The 21,569-nt window shown below is 46.2% G+C and overlaps 2 protein-coding genes and 1 long non-coding RNA gene across 3 annotated transcripts; 1 reads left to right on the top strand and 2 right to left on the bottom strand.

The window, feature by feature from the left end:
* Positions 1-2,659: 2,659 nt before the first annotated feature.
* LOC101777226 (ethylene-responsive transcription factor ERF025) lies at positions 2,660-3,941 on the bottom strand. Its single transcript, XM_004976485.2, has 2 exons — positions 3,296-3,941; positions 2,660-3,217 (listed from the first exon to the last, which is right to left on the bottom strand). The coding sequence occupies exon 1, from the start codon at positions 3,903-3,905 to the stop codon at positions 3,306-3,308; it is 600 nt and encodes a 199-aa protein (XP_004976542.1). The 5' UTR covers positions 3,906-3,941; the 3' UTR covers positions 2,660-3,217; positions 3,296-3,305.
* LOC111257860 lies at positions 3,865-5,289 on the top strand. Its single transcript, XR_002678443.1, has 2 exons — positions 3,865-4,183; positions 5,047-5,289. It is a non-coding gene; the product is annotated as an uncharacterized LOC111257860 (long non-coding RNA).
* A 4,235-nt stretch (positions 5,290-9,524) lies between these two features.
* Positions 9,525-13,059, bottom strand: LOC101776816 (putative RING-H2 finger protein ATL62). The gene is made up of 3 exons (XM_004976484.3): positions 12,477-13,059; positions 11,065-11,159; positions 9,525-10,174 (listed from the first exon to the last, which is right to left on the bottom strand). The coding sequence occupies exons 1-3, from the start codon at positions 12,636-12,638 to the stop codon at positions 9,856-9,858; spliced, it is 576 nt and encodes a 191-aa protein (XP_004976541.1). The 5' UTR covers positions 12,639-13,059; the 3' UTR covers positions 9,525-9,855.
* Positions 13,060-21,569: the final 8,510 nt, after the last annotated feature.

Below are 21,569 nucleotides of genomic sequence, written 5' to 3'. Positions count from 1 at the left end.
TGCGGACTCGCGTCAACTGTGATATGAGTTGGAGAGCGCGTGATCTTCTGTCGGAGCCGTATGGGCGGATGGGGATATCCGACGGGTAGATTGATGCCTCTGCGCTGTGGGGCTTGGTCTTGCCGTTTTCAGCTGATGATGACAGCGCCGCTTTTTGAATCGGTCCACGAGCTAGATGCATCCGCTGCTGCACTCGCAGTAGTACTCGGGGAGTCGGGATGGGTCGACCGTCCATGGGACTGGGACCCGTGGAAAGTGGAGGAGATCATCGCCGTCACAGTGCCACCCACACTGCAGCTGCGTTACTGATTTCTCCCTTCCTCAATGAGTCGATGTGGTGGCCACTGACCAGCTCCTAGCGTCCTAGTTCAGCCCTCATATGGCAAGCACACAGTGAAAGAAAGGCGCCGGCAACAAATCTAGCTACGCAAAAGCATAAGTTTGGCTCCCGGATCTAATCCGTAATTATCAAGGCGCCGGGGCACCACACCACTGATCTGTCTATGCCGGGTCAATCATGCACCTCCGAAAGGGAACTAGCGGGCGGCGCTGTTGATGCTGTCGGAGGCCAGGTTATTAGCGGTGGCCATGGCCACTGTGCCGGCCAATGGTCGCCAGAGGCGCAGGGCGGCCAGATTCGCCGTGACTCGTGGACAAATGCAAGGCGGAGGGGCAGGGGCACGAAACTGTACGATGAGAACCGCACGTCCGTGACGCCATGATTCGGTCCGTTTCGGGCCGGATCATCCCCCCGCCGCCGTGCCGCCAGGGACTCCGATAGTGTCCGTACCGCCGTGGCCCGGCGCGGCCTGGCCTGTCGTCGATCCGGCAGCCGTAGGGCCCTCGCGGCCGCGGCCAAAGCCGCGCTTTGGCTCTGCTCGCCGGGCTGGGCGCGGGCGGGTAGGGGCAGGCAGCGCGTGCGCGCTCAGTGGCGCAGGGTACGGGGCCGCCAGTCTGCGGACCACTGCTCAGCAGCTGTGCCTGCGTAACCTCATGCGGGCGCGCGCGGCGACCCCGGGCAGCGCAAAGGCGGGAGTGGCTTTTGTCGTCTCGTGGCCACAGCACTCATCAGCCGATCAGCTGAGCAGCGGAACGCACGGACACGTGTTGCTCTGGAGGGGGCTTGGCCACCAGTAGCTGTTGCCTGTTCGGTGGTTGGTTACCAGTAACCACCACTTGGCTCCTCGGAATACTTCTAAACTGTGCAAGTGCTGCTGCGGATTTCCCCCCATTACTGCAGCTTGATTTTGTACCCAAAAGTGTAGGAACGTATCTAAATTTTACTGTAGGATAAATCAAAGATTCGGTAACACAATCAAACTTTGCAAACATGCAATAGCATCACAACCTATGCTATCAGAAGAAATATACTGCTGGCGATACCCGTGGCAGTAGTATAATCATATTATTGCTACTTATAAATCATCTGCTTTTATTTCTTTCAGCAGATATAAATAATCTCTTCTACCGATCCCTTCATCTAAAAATGTAAGGCGTGGTTTGATCTAGCAGAATATTCAATTTTACACTTTTACTGCTAATTGCTCTTATAATATATCATTTGTAGCAACAAAAATTTAACATTACAAATATTTCTAAATAAAAAACGATGTAACCACTTTTGTACCACAAACTTTCAAATGTAGGACGATGGGTATAATATTTTTATTTCAATCAAGGCCTCTGCAGATTGCGTCCTTGTTCCAATCCTACGTTGGTTAATGGAAACAACTTCCATTAACCGGTGTCATCTCGAAAAAAAGTTATTATTGATTGGTGGGACCATCCGAAGTCGATCATAATTTTCCTTGAAACATGGATCTTATAAGACGAAATAACCAAAAAAAACGGTAACAAAATGATCGAAATGGTACCGCCTCTCAAGCTCACAAGATTGAAGCGTTATGTAGGATATATGCATGCGAGCTGACAAGCAAAATGATCTAAAAGATAGAGAGAGCACCTCCGATGGCTATGCATTTCAAGGCAAGCAAGCGCCACCGCATCTTTTATATAGTTTAATTTGTCTTCAAACTCAGCGGATCAGAAATTAAAACTGATGAAATGTTTTGTGTGGAGATCAGTTCGCTGTTTCATATATGCAATGGATAAAAAAGGTAATTTATGCTAGCGTAAACAATAGAGGACACCTAATTCAGTTATCAGAATTATGAAACCTTATCCCGGGTTTGAAGTTAAAATTGAAATCAATTTCACACACATATTTCGAACTTGAGGATTTGTAACGTTGTTAAGGCATAGGCCAGCAAGGCCGGGATCGAGGCGATGCACCGATGACGGAGGGAACGACGGAGTTCAACTGGATAGACAACAACTGCATCATATACAGACACTTAGTTTGGTTGATAATGGGCACTGCTTATCCATAGCAAGGTCTTTGCTGCTACCGAACGAAGAGCTTGACTGCTACATGAAATCAGTCACTTTCCATGGGTGTACGGAAAAGCAAGCAGCTGGTTATGCGTAGGCGAATAAGATTGTATGGCTCTCCAGAAGCAGTGGAGTGGCGACGAATCACTTGAATTGTGCATACTGCCAAGATGTCATCCCGTTCTCTGCTCAATCATCTTTTCATTGCAACGGGGCCAAGCCCCTCCAAAGCGGAAACGGCCACACACGCTTCAGAAAAACTGCGAAATTTGTAGAAACAGAAAGTGTTTAGTGATGGCAATATAAAGGTGGACAGCGATGCGCTGCGCGCACATCTTATAGCTTATCCACCAACAGAGATTACCGATTAATTCGAACAATACAAGCTTTACACAACGGCATCTGCTCATGCAATACACCAGGTCGTCCCCTCAGGACGTACTCCCCACTTGGCATTCCAAGTAACTGTACATACATGCATATATATGTGTACCTTTGCAGTTTCATACTTTCATATGTACTGCAACGGCCAAATAGCGAGGTAGTACTAGCTAGCTAGAGCCAAGTCGAATTGAGTGGAAAAGGAAGACCTTCCCGGTCGGCCTTCTGGCTTCACAGCAGAAACACACACATCGAGGGGTAAAGGAGAAGGAAAGATACACTGCATCTTCCGGCGGAGGACTGAAAAGCTATCCCCCGGCACACATGGCGGCTGGACTGGATAGAAAGAAAAAAAACAGTGCTCCACGGCCGGGGCACCTCTCGCCCTCCGTCCTTCTCTCCATATCATTTCAAGCTTCCAGGTTCAGTAGCGCGTAGTAGCTGCCTGCAGGCAGCAAGAGCAGTAGTAGTAGAGCTTATTAGTGTCATCGCCACATCAAATTATTGCTGCCATCGCCATTACCGGTATCGATCTACGGATCACGGTAGCTCCAGAGGCTGTCCCCGGCCTCCGACGGGTCCGGCGAGTCGTCGGACGAGTTGCGGCCGAGCCTCGGGGGGCTCATCATCATACCGGCGGCCATGTTGCGCAGGTACTGCGGCGTCTCGAAGAGGGCCTCCTCGTCCAGGTAGTACTGGCTCCCCGCGCTGCTGCTGCCTTCCTGCTGATGTGCCGCGGCGCTGCTCCCGCCGGGCTGCTGCTGCGCCGTCCCACCGGCCGCAGCGGGAGCAATGCCGCCGCCTTGGGCCGAGTGGCGATCGGGCTCCTGCAGCGCCGCGGCGGCCTCCGCGGCGGCGGCGCGGATGTCGTCCGCGGAGGTGGACGCTGGCGCGGGGCGCGACGCGGCCAGGTCCGGGAAGTTGAGCGCCGTGTCGGGACCGCGCAGCGCGCGCGCGGCCACGTCGTAGGCCACGGCGGCCATCTCGGCCGTCGGGAAGGTGCCGAGCCAGATGCGGCGCGTCTTCCTCGGCTCCCGGATCTCCGACACCCACTTGCCGCTGCGGCTCCGGATGCCGCGGTAGTAGGGGTGCTTCCCCGTCCGAGGCGAGGCCGGCCCGCGGTGGTCGGACATTGATCCGCGCCGCGTTAGGGCTGCACAGCTCCACTACTCCACCACACCCAATCACACTATGCACATAGCAGCCTTCTCTTCTGCTCACACCACTATTATCTGCACGTGTGCCAGGGATTGCAGTGGCTGCGGGCGGGCGTGCATGCGGCTTGCCAGGAAGCGAACGACGAGGAACGCGGCTATTTAAAGAGGCGGCGAAGCAGGCGGGAAGCGAGAGGGACGCCATGGCGCTTGGCTTGCGGTGAGCTGGTGCCCCGGGAGCGAACAACACTGCCCAGGTAAAATAAGGCGCGTTACTTTCGGGCGTGAGGGCAAAATCGCGTCGCGCTCGAGCTTTTCCAAAATTCGTGCATTTTTAGTTAGGATTGATTCAGAGCTTGTAGGCAAGTGGATCCGTGTCTGATCCCCTCCCGTTTCTTTCTTCTTCCATTTCCTTTTCCTTTTTATGGCTGCTGTTTTTGTGGATCGCGCGATTTACTTCCACATTTCCGAACTCCGGCCTCTACCCTGAAGTTGCTTTACTACTGCTTAAGCTATAGAGCAAATGATTGGCAGCGTCTGCTGACAAAGAAGTTGGTTTACTATTGCTTCACCCGCTACTTTTCCAAAAAAATAAACAAAAGGTTAATTTTCTAGTGAAATCAATAATAGGATATGGTCTTAACAAACTCCATCCACAAATTCCGCCATCCCAGCTAAGCGGAAGAAGACAATATCACACTATCAATAGTTGAGATTCGTACGTAGAATATTGCTAGTTAAAGTGGAAAGTCGACAACACTTCAGAAAAACTAAGCTACGTACGGACCACGAACTAGTCAACAAAAGCCCGTTGGCGTGGGATAGTAGGTTGGCAGTGGTCTCTCGTTATAGATTCCATTCAAAAGGCCATAAATAAAGTTTTAGATGCCATAGTAAGTTTTAAATAGGTTTTGATCTCAGTCGAAAATCGAGTACTTTTCTCAATTGACAATAGGAAACAGTTCAACGGGTGGCACTCCTCTCTAGAATCCAGAGGACGATACTGCCTCCTTATTATTTTGGCCAGTTATTCCTCACACTGTTATGCAAGTTGGAGGTATGGCTGTTGTTGTCAACTGCACACACACCTTTTACAGCGTACTTGTATGGATTTGTCCAGGTCCATCCAATGTGTTATGTCATGCATGCTGACAGTGTTTGAACATCAAATTGAAGTACCGCCAATTCAGTTCTAGCAAGGACACCGCAAAAGCATGCTAGCTGATGGAGTACACTTTATAATGGGTAATTTACTGATGGGACTATAATATGTGGTTACTAATCGTGGAATGTCGTGTCATGAAACTACTGTTACTTTGAAATATAAGAAGAGGCGGCATATAAAGCTAGTCTTCTCTGTGCATAATTTGAATTCAGTCCAATATGCTGTTTTTCTTTCCCTTGGGCTCGGAACCTTTCTGAATGGCCTTAGATTGTTTCAGTTTTATTTACTTATTTTTTGAAATGAATAGGTAGGAGAGCTGCCTGTTATATTAATTAGAAGAAGGGAGGCCGATGGCCACAAAACAAAACAAGAGCAATAGGTCCTAAAAAAAGATAGAAAGTCACATTCCATACAACAGAAGCACTAAATGCTTTGCACCGGCTAGAGTCCATGAGCCTGTTCGCTTCAGCTTATTCGGCCGGCTTATCAGCCACCAAACAGTATTTTTCTCTCACAATAAATCAGCCGTTTCAGCTTTTCAGCCGGCTTATAAGCTGAAGCGAACAGGCCCCATGTCCTAGCCTCGTCTTTATCCTCGAAACCACCGTAAACAGGGTGACTCAGCTCTGTCAAAAATCCGAGCGTTGTGCAGACTTCCCAGCAGACCAGCCTGATCAAGGATTGCAAGCCCTTGTGCTATCCCCGGGGTCGTGGCCCTAGCCTCCCACCATTTGTGTAATGTTTCAGCATGATCCCAATTTGTTGGTTGAAAGTTCTGGCACTGCGATCCAGGACGCTATTTCACACCAGATGCGCCTTGAGTATCTGCATTCAAAGAAAATATGTGGTCCTGTCTCAGTTTTATTTATAAACCTTCTGGTAATTCAAAGCCTAATATAATTATCCGAAAGACCTTATGTGTACAGCGCGCACATACTTAGTTTGCGCCTGTGTACGTTCGTAAAGTATATGCTGGATATGCATGCATTTATGTCATGAATAGAGAAGTAGAGATGGTCTGGCTATGTGCACGCAGCCTTTATTTGCTTGCCTTTTGGCTACTGTTTGTGTTGGTCAAGTGAATGATGCAGCAAACAGTAGGATTTGTGTACTGTAGCACAAGTCAGCAACCGTCGCCGCTGTGTAATGTACGGCATCACGGATAGGAATGCGGCGGTGGAAGGCACCTGCTGTGATTAAGATTGTTTAGGAATGCATGATGAAGCTGGATTTACGTAGTAGGAGTAGTGTTTAAGCTCTCTGTCCTATTTAGACCGTTACTAAAGGCCTAGCTAATCAAAAGCTTTAGATTTCGTATATGGTTGTAGTGTATCATTACTGTACCATATTTGTATGGCCTGGCGATCGAGTGGCGATCGAGCGCGCTTCCTCTCTCCGAGACCGATCGAGTGCATTTGAGCGAAAGAGCCAAAGAGGGCGCCATGCCACAAACGAAAACCCAACGATCGATGGGCGCAACGACAAACGAACATAGGATGATGCCGCGGGCTCAGGCCGACAGGCGCACAGCGCAGGAGGGGCTGGGCCCGTCACTGCGTACGCCCTCCTTGTCCCGCAGACAACAAACACACAACCCAACCCAACGCCTCTCGTCTCGTCCCGGCGACGCGGTAAGTTCAACTTGAACCTGCGTGCTTCTCTGGTGCAAGCCCTAACCTCGCCGGAGGAGACGCGCCATTTGCGACGGTTATTAGGCCCCGGCGGGGGACCAGCCCGCGCGGGCGACTCGAGTCGGGGGTCGCGGCCGTCGGCCCCATCTGCGAATAAAACCTCGTCGATCGCCCGTCGCCGTCGTCGCGGCCGCACCACGACGCGGAGGAGGCAGCGCCATCTCCACTTTTGGTCTGGGCGCGATTGCTCTTCCTGTGCGCCGTGGCCCCAGTGCAGTGGCCATTGGCTGTGCGGCAGCGAACACTACACGACAGCCAGCGCGCGTGGGCAACGCACTTTCTGTGGCTCCTTGTTTTTTCGCTCGCGGCGTCGCGCTACCCGGTCTCGTTCTAAACATGTTAGTATTCTCTCTGGGGGCACATTTCCCTCGCCGCACTTGTGTCAATAGGGCTCCGATCCGTATATGATGCTTTGCCAGATAGCCGCTGATGAGCATGATATTCAGTTGGGTCCATGCTGGGGCGATCGTAGTGGAAACTGACTGATCAAGGCGTCGAACGAACGTGCTAGCTCCACATTATATTGGTCTCTCGAGATTGCCAAGATAAGTGGATGCCTAATTAAAGGTTGAAGAAATTTTGCTGATATAGTTATCATTATTATTGAGAGGAACTTCTATACAGACATATTTAGCTACCTGAACTTTATTAAAAGAGAGAGCAATTTACATTTCCTCGTAAAAAACGAAAGAACGATTCACTTGTGGGGTACAAGGATGACCCTGTGGAGAGTTACACTGAGGGAGGATAACAAGGAACAGAATTAGGAATACACAAAGTTGGTCAGCTTATAATAAGGGAAAAGATCGATCATACCATCATCGAAGCTCGTAGTACTAACTACGACCTCCATTTCACAATATTTGACAACTTTGACTTTGAATATCTCTATAATTAAATAGATGATAGAAATATATTACATGCTTAAAGTATTTTTATAGCAAATCTAATGATGTTTTCTCGCTTTACTTAATTTAATATTTAAAGAAATATTTCTTGTCAAATCACGAACAGTGAAAAGGTCAAAATTGACAAGTACTTCGAAAACGGAGGTCAGTATACATTTGGTTTGGGACATTGAACATCTCTGCCCCCAGAGAACAAGTTCATATATAGTGACATCGACGGAAACTTGTTCATTGGATTAATCGTCGTGCCCCAACACCTTACAGTTCCTGTTTGGTGGGTAAAATTTTTCACAGCTTGAGTAACCCAAAATTTCATGGATGGCTAATGACGTGTTTGGCCCTCTTACGATACAAAAGCAAGCTAGTAGGATGGAGCCAGCGAGCAACAAAAGTAGCCTGATATTTAAATTGTGGCGCTGAATGGAACATGTAGAGCTTTCCATCTTAAAGAGGTCATCTTTTTTAGATGCAGCCGTACGTGGTCCAAGATGACCCGGACAACCTTTGTCCTGTTCTTATGAAGTTGTGGTTGACTGTGCAGAACGAAATGGACTCCTGAGAGATTTTACTCTGAAATGTCAAAAGTAATCGTGCCTATATCTATGTCCACAAGCCTACGTAGCAAAAAAAGGGCGAAATAAAAATCAAGCATAAAAAGGAATAAGCTCGGAGCAATGCAACCACGGATTGCTACCCCCTCTGTGCTGTAAAGTAATATAAGATAAGACTGCAGTATCCCTTGGGAGTGCACGTCACAATTCCTGATGGGCGCAAGTATGTTTCTTTTGCATCTTGTGTTCACTGATATGGGCATCTTCTGCTGCTTCTCCTCTGTTGCGTGATGAAGCACGGGCGCCGTGGTGCCGTTGCGAATTACGGACAGCAAGGCGTGCCGTCACGTGGCGCCACGCTTAGCTGCATACGTGTCTCGCCACCGTATGCACCTTGGTATCTAAGGCCGGTGCGGCCCGAAATCTTTTTCGCGAAGCGTATGCATCGCGGATTCGCGGTATCTTTTTCTGAGAAGTGAGAACCATCCGCGTCCAGAATCCCTAGCCACGGGCCTGAACCACCCCTTGCAGCCCTCTGGTGACACCAGGGCACCAGGCCCCTCCTCTCCCGCGCGGGCCGCGCGTCAAATCCGATGTGGCACCAGCCGAGCGTGACGCCCGCGTGCGCAGCCGGTGGCCTGTGGAATCCTGCCAGCCCAGGCGCGACGGATGCCTCCCGACGGCGAAAGCGCCGAGAGCGACGGCCGCCGCGTTCTTCCCTCATCATCGGCGAAGGGTGGTGACGCTGACAGCGCCGTCACCGCCTCGTGTCGTGTCGCTGCGCTGCGCGAGTGACCCGGGCAGGGGTCATCAGGGCGTCCCGACCACACGGTTACACGGCTGGATCTGAATCGTTGCTGAGTGGAGTGTGGTGTGTGAGATGCGACCGTTGTAACCGCTGTGCACGGAGAAGCACCGGTGTGACAGGTGATTTGTGACGGGCGGGCTGGAAGATGTGGCGCGTAATTGCACAGTGAGGATGTTGTGGAAATGGGGCGGATCACTGATCGCGGATGGGCATGTCGTGACGGTTGGTACGGCCTTTGCAGTGATAGCAGTCCGATGTGTGGGTCCTGGCAGAGCCAGCCAAGGAAGGAGATCTCTGGTCGGTTGATTAGCGTGTCCTACAAAACAAGGTTATGGGCAGGTCTGCCCTTATTTGAGTTTTTTGATCGGGGGAACGAATTTCAGTGAAGATTGCCATGTAAATCCCGTGAGCCACTGGATAATGAAAGGAACAACCTTTCGAGACAAGATGCTGTGATTGTGCATCACCAGCTTTAGGAACCACAATGTGGATATTTTTGTAGCTCTGACAATGAAGAAGATTCAGTACTGATACTGACAGTGTATTTACAATATTCATCACCAGTTCATCACATCAAAATGAACTCGCCACAGATGTGTCAGTACAACATGCTGACCTGCCACATTAAATGTACAAAAAGATGCTTCATCTGCAAAGGAAATCTGAGATCAACATCATGATGTGGTGACAATGCTACGAGGGGCATGATCATCAACAGCCCTACAGAACATGCTGATGCTGGATTCAGGAAATGTAATCGGATTTGCCTCCATTACTTCACTCATACAGTCATGTCAATGTTCAAATTATTGTCGAATTTCAATAACCACTTCTACTGATTCGTTCCTCTCCTGGCCATTACTTTGACCCCTCTGATCTTGAAGAACAGGTAAGAAACACTGAGGTGTTGGGTTAGCAGAATTCTCTGGGACGGTGGGGAGTTGCTGGATGCTACATGCAGATGACATGGCAGCTTGCAGCTCTTTCAGTGAGACCCGGCATATCGGGCAAGTCGTCTGCTTCTCCAACCATAAATCTAAGCAGGCAAGGTGAAAGTTGTGGCGACATGTCGGGATGATTCTAAGAATCTCTTTCTCCTTGTATTCACCTAAACATATAGAGCACCTGTTAAAACAAACAATCATTAAAATGTTTAGTTGTCTAAAAAAATAAATTACACAGCACTCTAGGCATCATGGTAATTGGTAACTAGGCTGGACAGTGCTGCGATGCCCAAGGTTTACTTGTTACTTGATAATGCAACAAATTGCATCCATTAATCCAATAAAGAAGATCCCAAGTTTGCAAATTTGGTCCAAATTATGTTAATCTTAAGTTGAATTGGCTACAAGTATGCATTAACCTAAGTTGAATTGGCTACAAGTATGCACCAACGCAAAGGGAATTGGTAATTTCTTGTCAGCTTCTGAATTTGCGGTTTGTTGTGTTAACAGACAAAGCATATATAAGGCTTAAAGAAATGCAGAGCTGTACCGAAAATGAAGCAGAAAGCTGTTCAACTTCAATTTGTGTGACGCAACAAAGTATGATTCTATATTAAGACATCTTGACCTACAAGGCTACAATCTCCAATATGCGCATATACACATATGTGTGGGTTTCTTATGTTTCTATGTTTATCTAAGCAAACTTCCAACCAAGATTCAAATGATTAGGGGATGTAAGAACAAACATGTTGAATTGAAACATGGGATTAGGGGCTAAGAGAAGAAAAGAGAAGGGAATATATCGTTTGCCAACATACGAACCATATTCATTGTATCGATAGCTCACAGATCACTGATCTGGAGTTACTCCAGTTAGACCATCAGGTTATAAAATCAATCACAAGTGACAACTATTTAGCTCACTGCCTTCAACATTGTAGTGAATAAAAAGTTTCCAGCGATAGTAGTTTTGGATAGCTTCATTGATACTGGTAGATGTTGTATATACATTGAAGCACAAAAAACTAGCAACTAACATTTAGTTCACATGAAGAAATATAGACTTACTGGGCATCATCTTTAGACTGGAAGGCCTCAAAATTATACTTCATAGTAGGAATTGCAGCAATAACCAAAGGTTCCAACCCAGTACGATGCTCTACCTGAACAATGTAAAAGGATACTATTAATTTCCAATTTCCAATTAAAAATTTCCTCTATGGTATTACATCACTGATTATTTTGATCTAACCATTAATAATATTCAAATAAGTCAGCAAGAATAACAAACAGGATCATGAATTCAGGAATTACTGTAATAACACTATCAATGAAGGAAAGGTACTAGTTTAACTATGCAGACATAAGAAATCACTTGCCAGTTACCACAAGACTAACTATTAAAGAGATGCTTTGTGAAAATGATACAGCACTAACTCTGACAACTATGCTTTTACCCAATTGGCATTTTCATTTTTTAGATTTAATACAGGTATAACAAAAAGGAAAACTCAATGGGCACTCCACAAAGAAGTTTGCTCTGAGAGAGAGGGATTCCCAGACTTCTAATCAACAATTCAACATAATAGAAACAAGCGTGAATTAAAGTACATCATTGAACAAGAGCGTTGATCTTGAATCAATGTGAGTTGCTGATAAAAAGAATATATATAACACAAATCAAATATAGTCTAATACTGTGAACGTTCCTTAAAAAATACCGTGAATTTAAAATAGTTTCAGCTGGTCCTATGCAGATATTCTTAATGTTGTTGATTGTACTGTTTGTTCATACATGCAGAGGGAATCTTGAAGAAGATCAGAGAAGCTTCCTAATGATGACTAAAGACAAAATATATGAACCCAGATAGATCAAACTTGCACTCGTAACTATAAGGCCAACTGGGTTAAGAACAATGATAGGGGAAATGGCAAGGTGATGTTTCGACAACTGCTTATACATGCCCATAAAGGTTAGGAGTTCAGTTTGTAATCACATACAGATAGAAAAATAACATGAGCGCAAGGTTTGTAGTATGATATTTTGAGGGCCACCAATTCATAAAGAATATAAAAAAAGCCCTCTTAACACAACGGAATCTAAAGCCACTTTGTCTGCATCACACCCACTGGTAAAGCAGGTTCGCCACTTGTGTCCCTATTTTATTCACCCATTCGATTCGCTACGCACTAAGCTCATAATGCATAGCAGTTTCCATTGCTAAAACTAGAAACATATGTGACATAATGAACGTCTTGGCTTGCCAGGACAGTGCCCATCAAGGCATCAACACAGGAAACGATCATGGAACACTCCATTTTCTATTTTTATAGCAAACGCATCATTTAATCAAATAGGGAACACTTCAGGTCGATGCCTTTACTTCCCCACGAGAAAATTCCCCTGTTGCGAACGACCACGACCGCAGCGGAATACTTGCAGTTGTCAACAGCGATGGGGATCGAGGCGTTGCACGCACCGGGTCGTCGAGATCGGCGTCGAAGTTCAGCGACGGCGGCGCGCCGGAGTCATCGCCGCGGACGCGGCAGCAGACGAACCTCGCGCAGGCGAACGCGACGAAGGCTGCGGTCATGCCGAAGCCGAGCGCCGCGCTGACCAGGTTCAGCCCCGTCCCGAACATGGCTGCTGCTGCTGTGGCTGCAACCCGAGTTTCCCCCCACCTCCCCTCCTTTCCCGCGCCGCGTCCCCACACCGACACCACCAACCAGCCACCGACAGGCGCAGGGGCGGGCCTACCGCTTGAACAGGCGGCTGCCGCTGCGGCGGATAGCGAGGAGAGCTGAGAGGTCGCGGCCGGGGGCGCCCATTTGGTGGGGGCGCGCGGTGAGGCGCGAGACGGGCGCTGCCGCCTTAGGGTGCGATTGGGCCGCCGGGAAGGAAGGGGCGACCGGTGCGGCGGCGGCCGGCGGCGAGGCGCGGGAGGAAGGGGAGCGGTGGCCGATGGAGGCTGGAAGGGGCGGCGGCTGTTGTGAACTGGGGCGAAGTGGTGTTCTCCGAGTCAATGGCTACCTGCGACTCTGCCAGGAGGGCGAAGGCGAAGGAGCGTGGGGCCCGCAGCGGTGGCAGTTGAGGCTTGGTGCTCGGCTTTCCGGATTTGCCGTGATGGAGAAGGCTTCCCACCACTTGGATAGAGCAGCTGTTTTTCCGATTTTTTTTTACAATTTTGCGAAAATTAATACCCGTGAAACAAAAAAGCAGATCCAGACCTATACAGCCGTTTCAAACCGCGACCGACAATTGAAACGACAATAAGCTAGCCTGTCGTCGGCTGATACGGTGGTAGCATTTTGAACCGGAGGTACGAATGAAAAAACAGTGCGCACGGAAACTGGGGAGGCACGTCAGCACGCATGTGACACCGTGGCGCCGGAAGCGGTGGAATACTGGCTACCACCAGTTGAAACGGTGGCGGCAAAAAACCACTAGACGAGAGGGTGGAATGTTGTCGGCGCCTGGGCCCCACGTCCTTACCGTCGGATGAATTGGTGAGAGCACCTTCCGCCATTTGAAATGGTGGGAGCGAGGAAATCCCGTCGGACTCGTCGGTGGTAGCCTCCCCCCTAAAAAACGCACGCAGACGGCTGGCAGAGGCAGCATTCGAAAAAAAAAGAGAAAGATAGAGAGAAGAGGAGAGGGGGAGGGGAGGGGAGATTGAAGTGAAGCTCTGCTGGATCTGCGCTCCACTTAAAGTATTTTTGAAATCTTGTAGTTAGTAGATGTAGTAGTAAGTATAATTTGTAAATGGTGTAGCGTATTAGATCAAATTTAGGTGTACATATTATACATAGATAAATATTACTTAGTTGGTATAGTAGATTTAGGTTATTTAATTTTGGTAAAGTAAATTTAGTTTATTGATATATTTAGACAAATCTAAAATTAATATTATTAGCAATGCACGAGTTATAATTTTATATAGCTATTCAGAATGTAGGTATTTTTGTGGCTAGTTAAATGTTATTTAGTAATAATATTTCTTAATGTCGTGTATGTTGATAGGCATGTTCGATAGTTTGTTTTTCCAAGTGTTCTATGGTCCGGGGGAGGTTAGATATGATCTGGAAGGGGTAGATTTGTTTGAATTTAAGTTGTTCTGCAAAAAAATACTGAGAATAAGAGAGAGGACTTGGGGATCAATATGCAACTGGCTATTTAAGGCTTTCAAGCTTGATAGAGACCAAGTTGAGTTGTCTGTCAGGGCTGTAGTGAGATTTTGACCTGACATAATATTTTGGAAGTTGATGCTGCTTGAAGGAATCTAGAATTGGAGGGCCTATGTAAATACTGCTACTGAGCGCAGTTTACCGCTCATATTGTTTGTTGAAGTGTTCTATAAGATTGGGTCTAGTGGTCAGTTTCAAGAGGAAGTCGATGGTGGGGAAGTTAGAGCCGAGGAAGGTCTGGAGATTAACGATGGGCAAACTGAAAAAGATACTGAACATTGGGTAGAAGAAGCAGATGCAGAGGATGAAGAGGCACCCCATGAACCAAATAGCGAGGCTGGTGGGGGAACACATCCCTAGGTTAGTTGAGCAAGTAGAGAGGGAGGGAGAAGAGGACCTTCATGTGATGGATGATGACTCATCGGATGAGAATGATGTCCATTCGAATCTAGCAGTAAATGAAGGGGAAAGTGTCCCTTGGAAGTACAGGGAGAATGAGGTCTGTGTCAGTACATTGTACCCTATTGGGGATGAGGTGAAGCCAGCTATAAAGCGATGGTCAACTTTATCTTTACAATGATAGTTCAGGGTGGTGAAGAGCAGCACAACAATATATGATGTGTGTTGTGTCAAAAGCAATTGCCCTTTTAGGGTCGCAGACAAGGGTAAGTGGAAGGATTACTAAGAGGTGGGATATTTATTCTTGTACTACCTTCATTCTTAAATTTATGGTGCAGTTTGCTTTTTTATCCAATTCATTTTTCATCTTTTCTACAAATATTTATGAGCTTTGTTACAATACTTTTAAAGCATCAGTGGTACTTGCAGGTACTTTCCTTTCGTATACTTCTTAAAAAGAAGTAAATAGATTTAGACATAATCAAAAGGGCATCATAGTAATTTCTCATTATTTTTGGTACTTCTTGTACTTCTCTTTTGGTATTTCACGGTACTTCCTTCTTTTCCACCGTTCAATTTCGCCGGATGGACGGCTCTCATTTTTTTTCAAACGCTCTAAATTTTCTCAATTTTTATATCAATAAAAAATCTATAGGTTAAACCTATTTTTATGATAGATCTAGTGGCACTCATTTTACTTTATTTAACTAATTAATTAAATAAGTATTATTGATCAAAGTTCGAGAAAAAATCAACGGTATCATGATATTTAAGAACGACGAGAGTATTGGGTTCATAATATTTAAGAACGATGAGAGTATTGGGTTTAAACCATGTGAGGCTAAGATAGATAAAAAAAAAAGTTCAACGCAATAAGAGAAGCGTGAAAAAAAAACATGTTTTGAGAAACGTTTGAGATACACAAGCATTAATTTTACATAACACAAAATTCAAAGTATGTAGTTCAAATTAAAGGAAGCACGTTGTTATCATTATAGGTAAGTTCACCATAACTCTCACTTCCCAAATTGCTTTTGCTTGTGATGCAACAAAGGTATCATCGCACTATTGCAGAAATCATAAATCACCTTAAATTCCCATTATACATCAATAGGTCAATCAAAAAGTTCCTCCGCAATGTGTCAAGCGAAACAGCTCGACGAGGGACGCAGGTCTCCTGCTCGGGGGTGGCACTCGTCTCTAGCGCTTCAATAGAGCTAAGAAATTGCCGCCTCCATCGCCGCCCACCTCGAGACTAGCATGTCGCGAGACAAGTCAGGCCTGTACCAACTCCTTTTGATCAATAATGAATCATCCCTTTGCAGATCTTTTTGGTTTCTTGTAATTCACTGCAACTTTTTGGGGGCAAGATTATATGCTTGTAGCATTAGAATATACCTGCTCTGCTCTGGTGTGTTGTATCTAGGATCTGGTTTGTTACAACAATACGGCAGCTTGCGCTAGATTCATTTCAGATTTTGAACATCTCTAACACTTGCAGTTTCAGATCGCTGACACCTTATCATGCCAACACTTGCATTTCGTAAAGCTGATGATCCGAATTTTAAAAACTTGATAAACTATTGCCGGGCATCATTTAGAGTTGCAAGACATTATTTAGAATTTTTTGTACATTTGTTGTATCGAGAGGGAAAATACTGCTAATGAATAAGTTTAAAAAGGTTAAAGTTCCATGTTAGTATTACAACCAATTTGTGGTTTTCTAATTAGAACTTAGGTTATCTAGGTGTTACAACACATGATTGTAGTCTTCTAACCGGAACCTCGGTTATTTACACATTTTATTTATAAGCATTTTCAACTACATAAGAAAATCGTAGCATTCAAGCATATTTATTTCTCACATATATCAAACGCATCACTTAATTCTTTCAACATGTGTCGGGGATAGATCCCGAGTACCTGCAAGGAATGAAGAAGACAAACTCCTACTAGGATTTCTTTGTAATCCTAATAGGACTCGTACCATGTAATCCTACTAGGACTTCTATCCTGTAACCGACTAGTAATCCCGCCCCCTGAGTATATAAAGGAGGGCAGGGATCCCTAGATCAGTAGGTGAAGACCTCATAGAACCACAACAAAGGATCAAATCCTCAACACCAAACAACACACAAGCGCAGGACGCAAGATACAACACCTCAAACAGAACGTAGGGTATTACGCTACACTGGCGGCCTGAACCTGTATAAATCCGTGTCTTGTGTCCTCGCTTTTACCTTCGAGTTCCAGATTCGTCGATTTCCCACCAACCAATCTACTATCTCGGGATGCCCCTCGGTAGGTTGTCGAGTATAAAACACCGACAACGTGTAGATTGTTATAGATTTTGCATTTGCGTATATAATTGGAAAATGTGATGTAAGTGTCATATGTATCGATTGATATGCATGTGTATATACTATTTCCTATTTCTTCTTTGTTAACAGAATTTTGCTGTTGAAATTTTAATTCTTAAATGTATGTTATTTTGCTAGAGTACAAGAGCACAAAATCTATATATGTATTAGTATTAGTATTATATTTTATTGAATTACAAGTAATAAGTTTCTCTATTATTATCATGAAAAAATAGTACACTGAAATGCAACTAGCTTATGGATGTGTGAACTTTATAATTGTATTATTGTGTGCATTCTACTCTGTTCTGCTGCCACGTATGCTCATGTTGTTTTGTTTTAGTTCTCTGACCCTGCGTTAATGCAAGCTTAGCCACTGTTGCACCATGAACTGAAATGGTTCAATTAAGAAAAGACCGATCCATGGGCCTAACAAAGATTAGGATATGACAAGGATTAGTTCCTTAAAAGGACATGATTGGATTAGAGCAGAATATTTAGTAGAGGGCTGGATTAGGATTGGGGCCATTCCCAAAAAGTTAGGGCTTGTGTGGGGTTAGGATCGGGCCATGTCGATTATGTGAGAATGTTGTTTTATTTTAGCATAATATAATATACAACCTTGTTCGTTCTTCTAACTATATTTCTAATAATAAATATTACCTATGTTTATAAATATATTTAAACTTTCTAGACATTGTGTGATATTGGAAGATATCTTAGATTTAGTAAGGATTTCAATGTTCAAGAGTTGGCCGAATCTATTGAAAGATATTTAAGGCTGTTTACCATTGTTTTTTTTGACACATTTACTCTCCTAGCATCTGCATCTCTAATGGGACCGCTCCTCATAATTCGTAAAACAACCTTATGTTGGATTTGTTAAGGATTCACACTTGGTGCTTGTTGCCCAAACCATGCACAAACAAACTGGAATAGAACTCAGGTCCCCCATACTCGGGACTGCTTCAGTATTCTAAGATAATATTTGTGCTATTTATAGAGGCTATAAACATCATAGAATCTTTTCTTTTTATCAACCTGCATCAGATCATGAATTGTTCGTTTGTCCAACCCAAGTTGTTTATGAGTTGGCCATACAGGCTTTGTGGCCTAAAAACAGAAGCAAAAGGATATGGGCTGGGCCATAATATCTGGGCCGAGAATGTGATATTTTTTAGTTTCAGGAATTCTCTTTGTATGTAACTTGTGAAGACTTCTCCAAGTGACATCAATCTACTACAATGGTTCAAAAAAAAAACATTTGCTTAGAGCAACTCCAGCATCCCCCAATAAATATCTTCCGATAACTAATTAATGGGATATTCCAATACCTCTTTCATTATTATTGGGAGAGTTGCTTTTGCAGTCTCCTAATAATCTCATCCCAATCCAACTACCGTATTGGAAGAGTCGCAACTCCTCCTTTATTTAGGGAGAGTTGGAGTGAATTATTAGGTTGTCTCAATAATTATTGGGAAAAAGGAAAAGTAAAGGGATCTGTTATAGCACTATTTTTTAACTAACTCTCTCAATACAGTAGTTGGATTGGAAAATGGGGAACTGCTAGATATACTCTTAGACACTTGCAAGTCCTAAAATTAAGTCTGCCAGGCCCATAACGGGACTACGGGAGTATAGTATTTGATGTGCATAGCCAGCAAAGAAAACAACTAAAAAGAAATAGCAGAGCATATGCCAACTGGCAATTGTTTCGGCTCTAATTATACTTCATTTGTAGTATACCTGAATTTGACTTTGATAATTTATCGGTGAAGTTCACACTCGATTTCTTGTGATAATTTGATTCTAGTTGACTTCGTTTCTGTTCACTATTAGATATACCAACATCAACAGTCTTAAAATTAGGTGTAAAAATTTATTTAGCAAAGTCAACCTCTAAAAAACATAAAAGGTACTCATAAGTATTCTATTTCGGTGGTTAACATCACACTATCTTGGGTCTCGTGAGCACACGCATTATAAAGAGTTCCAACTTTGAACATCAGTCCTGTTTTGACAACATTTTCATCCCATCTACTGTCTCTGTGTTTGTAAACAAAGTTGTGTGTTCTAGCTCCTCGATCCGTGCTTCCACATGTTTATTCCTCCGCATCTTGTTCCGCTTATATATTTTGTATGGAGTATTTGCACCTTCATTGAAGACTAAAAACAAGAACTTCGAAGATACGAGCGTTTAGCCAGTTGTACAGCTCCTAACCTAAATCAGATTATCACGAAATGCAATATTTTATATTTAAAATATGCATTCACCTTTTTCCATCTATGATTCTGTTCATGGCTTCATCTATCCAGGTTCGAAACATTGCAAAGATAAAGGAATGGGCACGATATGAGATTTTTCTAGCTAGTGCCCTCTGCTAGGAAAAGAACATCCTTTACGAAACTGCTGCACTTGATGAGTTTGATCTGAGCCGAAAGGCTGGGAAAGGCCCTGCTTTACCAAATTCTAGGTGTTATGTTTCAGAGTTCTGCAAGTGCGCGGCCCTACTGTTGCCCGTAAGTTCTGAACACCGTGCAGCACTTCTGCGGTTTTTGCCTTTGTCCACTCTGGTCGGAGGTCCTCCGTCCTCCCCTACAAACAGGCTATTGGACGGATGACAGTAGGAAGTACTAAGTCGTATACAATAATAGCACTGTATATTATCAAGGGCACTGGCAAAGTGTCGAGTATCATGCATGAATGGCCGCTACAGTGTCGCCACCATCAACGTGAACTGACACTGACGAGCACCAATCCGAATCGGCCTAGGTGAGGGAGCCAATCATTCGAAGCCCGCGCCGCTAGACTATTGAAATGCACAATCAGATAGTCAACCGGCTTCCTCCTATCAGCTGCAAGCCTGCAAACGAGCTGCTCGTTTCTCAATCCTCTTCTTTCGAGATTCTGATTCCCATGCCTGAAGAAATTAACGCGGGCCTCACACGAGTCAGTCCTAGGATGAAGCACTGATGAAGCGATCACGTACTTTTATTAGCTTATCCGGGACTAATATAAGCTAAAATAACTCATCCGGGCTAATAATAACTTGATAAAGAAAAGGCTTATCCATGCTAATACATTACGGATTTTAGGCGGCTAACTGCGTACAGTAGCATGGCTAAGTTCATTGTTTTATGCTTATAAAATCTTATCTCCCTCTGCAGGTCCAACTTTTGTTGTACTTTTTTTGCTCTATAGGGCCTGATATTCCCCGGCCCAACTGCAAACGTGCACCATCAAGAAGGGGATGAGAATCCGGAGAAAGAAAAAGCTATCCCCCCGCCTCTCCTCCCGTGCCGCACCCGACGGCAGCTGACGACTGACGAGCCTGTATTATCATGCAAACAGGTCATGCTCATGCATTCAAGCCTTAATTTACAAGCATACGTTAATTTACAAGCATGCAAAGAAATGGCACCAACCTGGTGACCGTTCGTTCGAAAAATTAAAGTCGGTATGCAACGCCGAAAACGGCGGATCGATTGGGGATGTTACGAAGTCAGCGTACGTACGTAGGTTCCGCATGAATCTAGGCGTGGACAATGAACCCCAGCTTGCGCGATGAGCGGCCGACCGGATTGTGGGCGCGACCGAGGTAGATGCAGCTGAGACTGGAACTGGGAGAAATACTAGTATAGGATGGCACATGTCAGGATCACGTCGTAGACGTAGTATACCGCGGAGTCACCAATAGACTCTATGCTTTAATTGCTTATAGACTGGTCCATACATGGGATCATGTGATGGCTCCCGATAGGATCGAGTTCTTTACGTAGTTTTACGGATAAGCTAGCGCTTACCAGTACTGGTAGTACGTAGTAGCGGGCTAGCGGCTGTAAGAGCGAGCACTCGGCGACTCGGCGTGCAGCTGAAGACCGGAGAAGCAGGGCAACGCGTGCGGATCGGAATCAGATGGGCGCTGAATGTTTCCTCGGAAGGAACCAATTCACCGGTCCAGCTTCGCCGCCGCACCAGCCAGGTGCGACCGCGCGTGGTGGCCGCGGCCCGGCAGTTTTAACGACCGCACCCGCCCGCGTCTGCCGTGCCGCCTACCCCACCACCCCCCGGATCGGATGGACGTACCAACCACGCACGCCCCGTGGGAACGAACTTTCCTGTCACGACTTCCGCCCGCAAGCGCAGCGCAGCGCAACGCGCGGCCCGGAGGCGTCCACTTCGCTCCCGCTAGCCGCAGCTGGCCACGGCAAGGCCGCGAGAGCGACGCGGCCCCACGCCGCGCCGCGGGTTGCTGCCTCCAGGCTCCCACCCCGCGTCCCGCGTGCACCCCCACCACTCGCTCGCGGGATCGGATCCGCCCGTGCTCCCCCGCCACTAGACACGCTCCCCGGTCACGGTCAGCCAGCCCTCCGCGCCGAAAACCAGGACAAGGAGGTAGGCACGTAACCGGAACCAGGACGAGGAGTGCTTCGACGGCCCGCCGGATTGCCGTGCCCGGCTTGACCACGATGATGATTACAAATCGCAGCTCGTGTTCTGGGATTCTGTCCCGGACGGGTCGTCGTCGCCGTCCGTGCGTGCGGGTCTCTACTCCGTCGCTGGCGTCGTAGTCAGCCGATACGTCTCGGAAGCTGAAACCGGTCGCCGGAAGCGATAGTCCTGACTGG

The sequence above is a fragment of the Setaria italica genome, chromosome VII (genome assembly GCF_000263155.2).
Source record: "Setaria italica strain Yugu1 chromosome VII, Setaria_italica_v2.0, whole genome shotgun sequence".
In the NCBI taxonomy this organism is placed as follows: Eukaryota; Viridiplantae; Streptophyta; class Magnoliopsida; order Poales; family Poaceae; genus Setaria; species Setaria italica.
The sequence above is the reverse complement of the archived record's forward strand: the minus strand, read 5'-3'. Positions and strand labels throughout refer to the sequence as shown.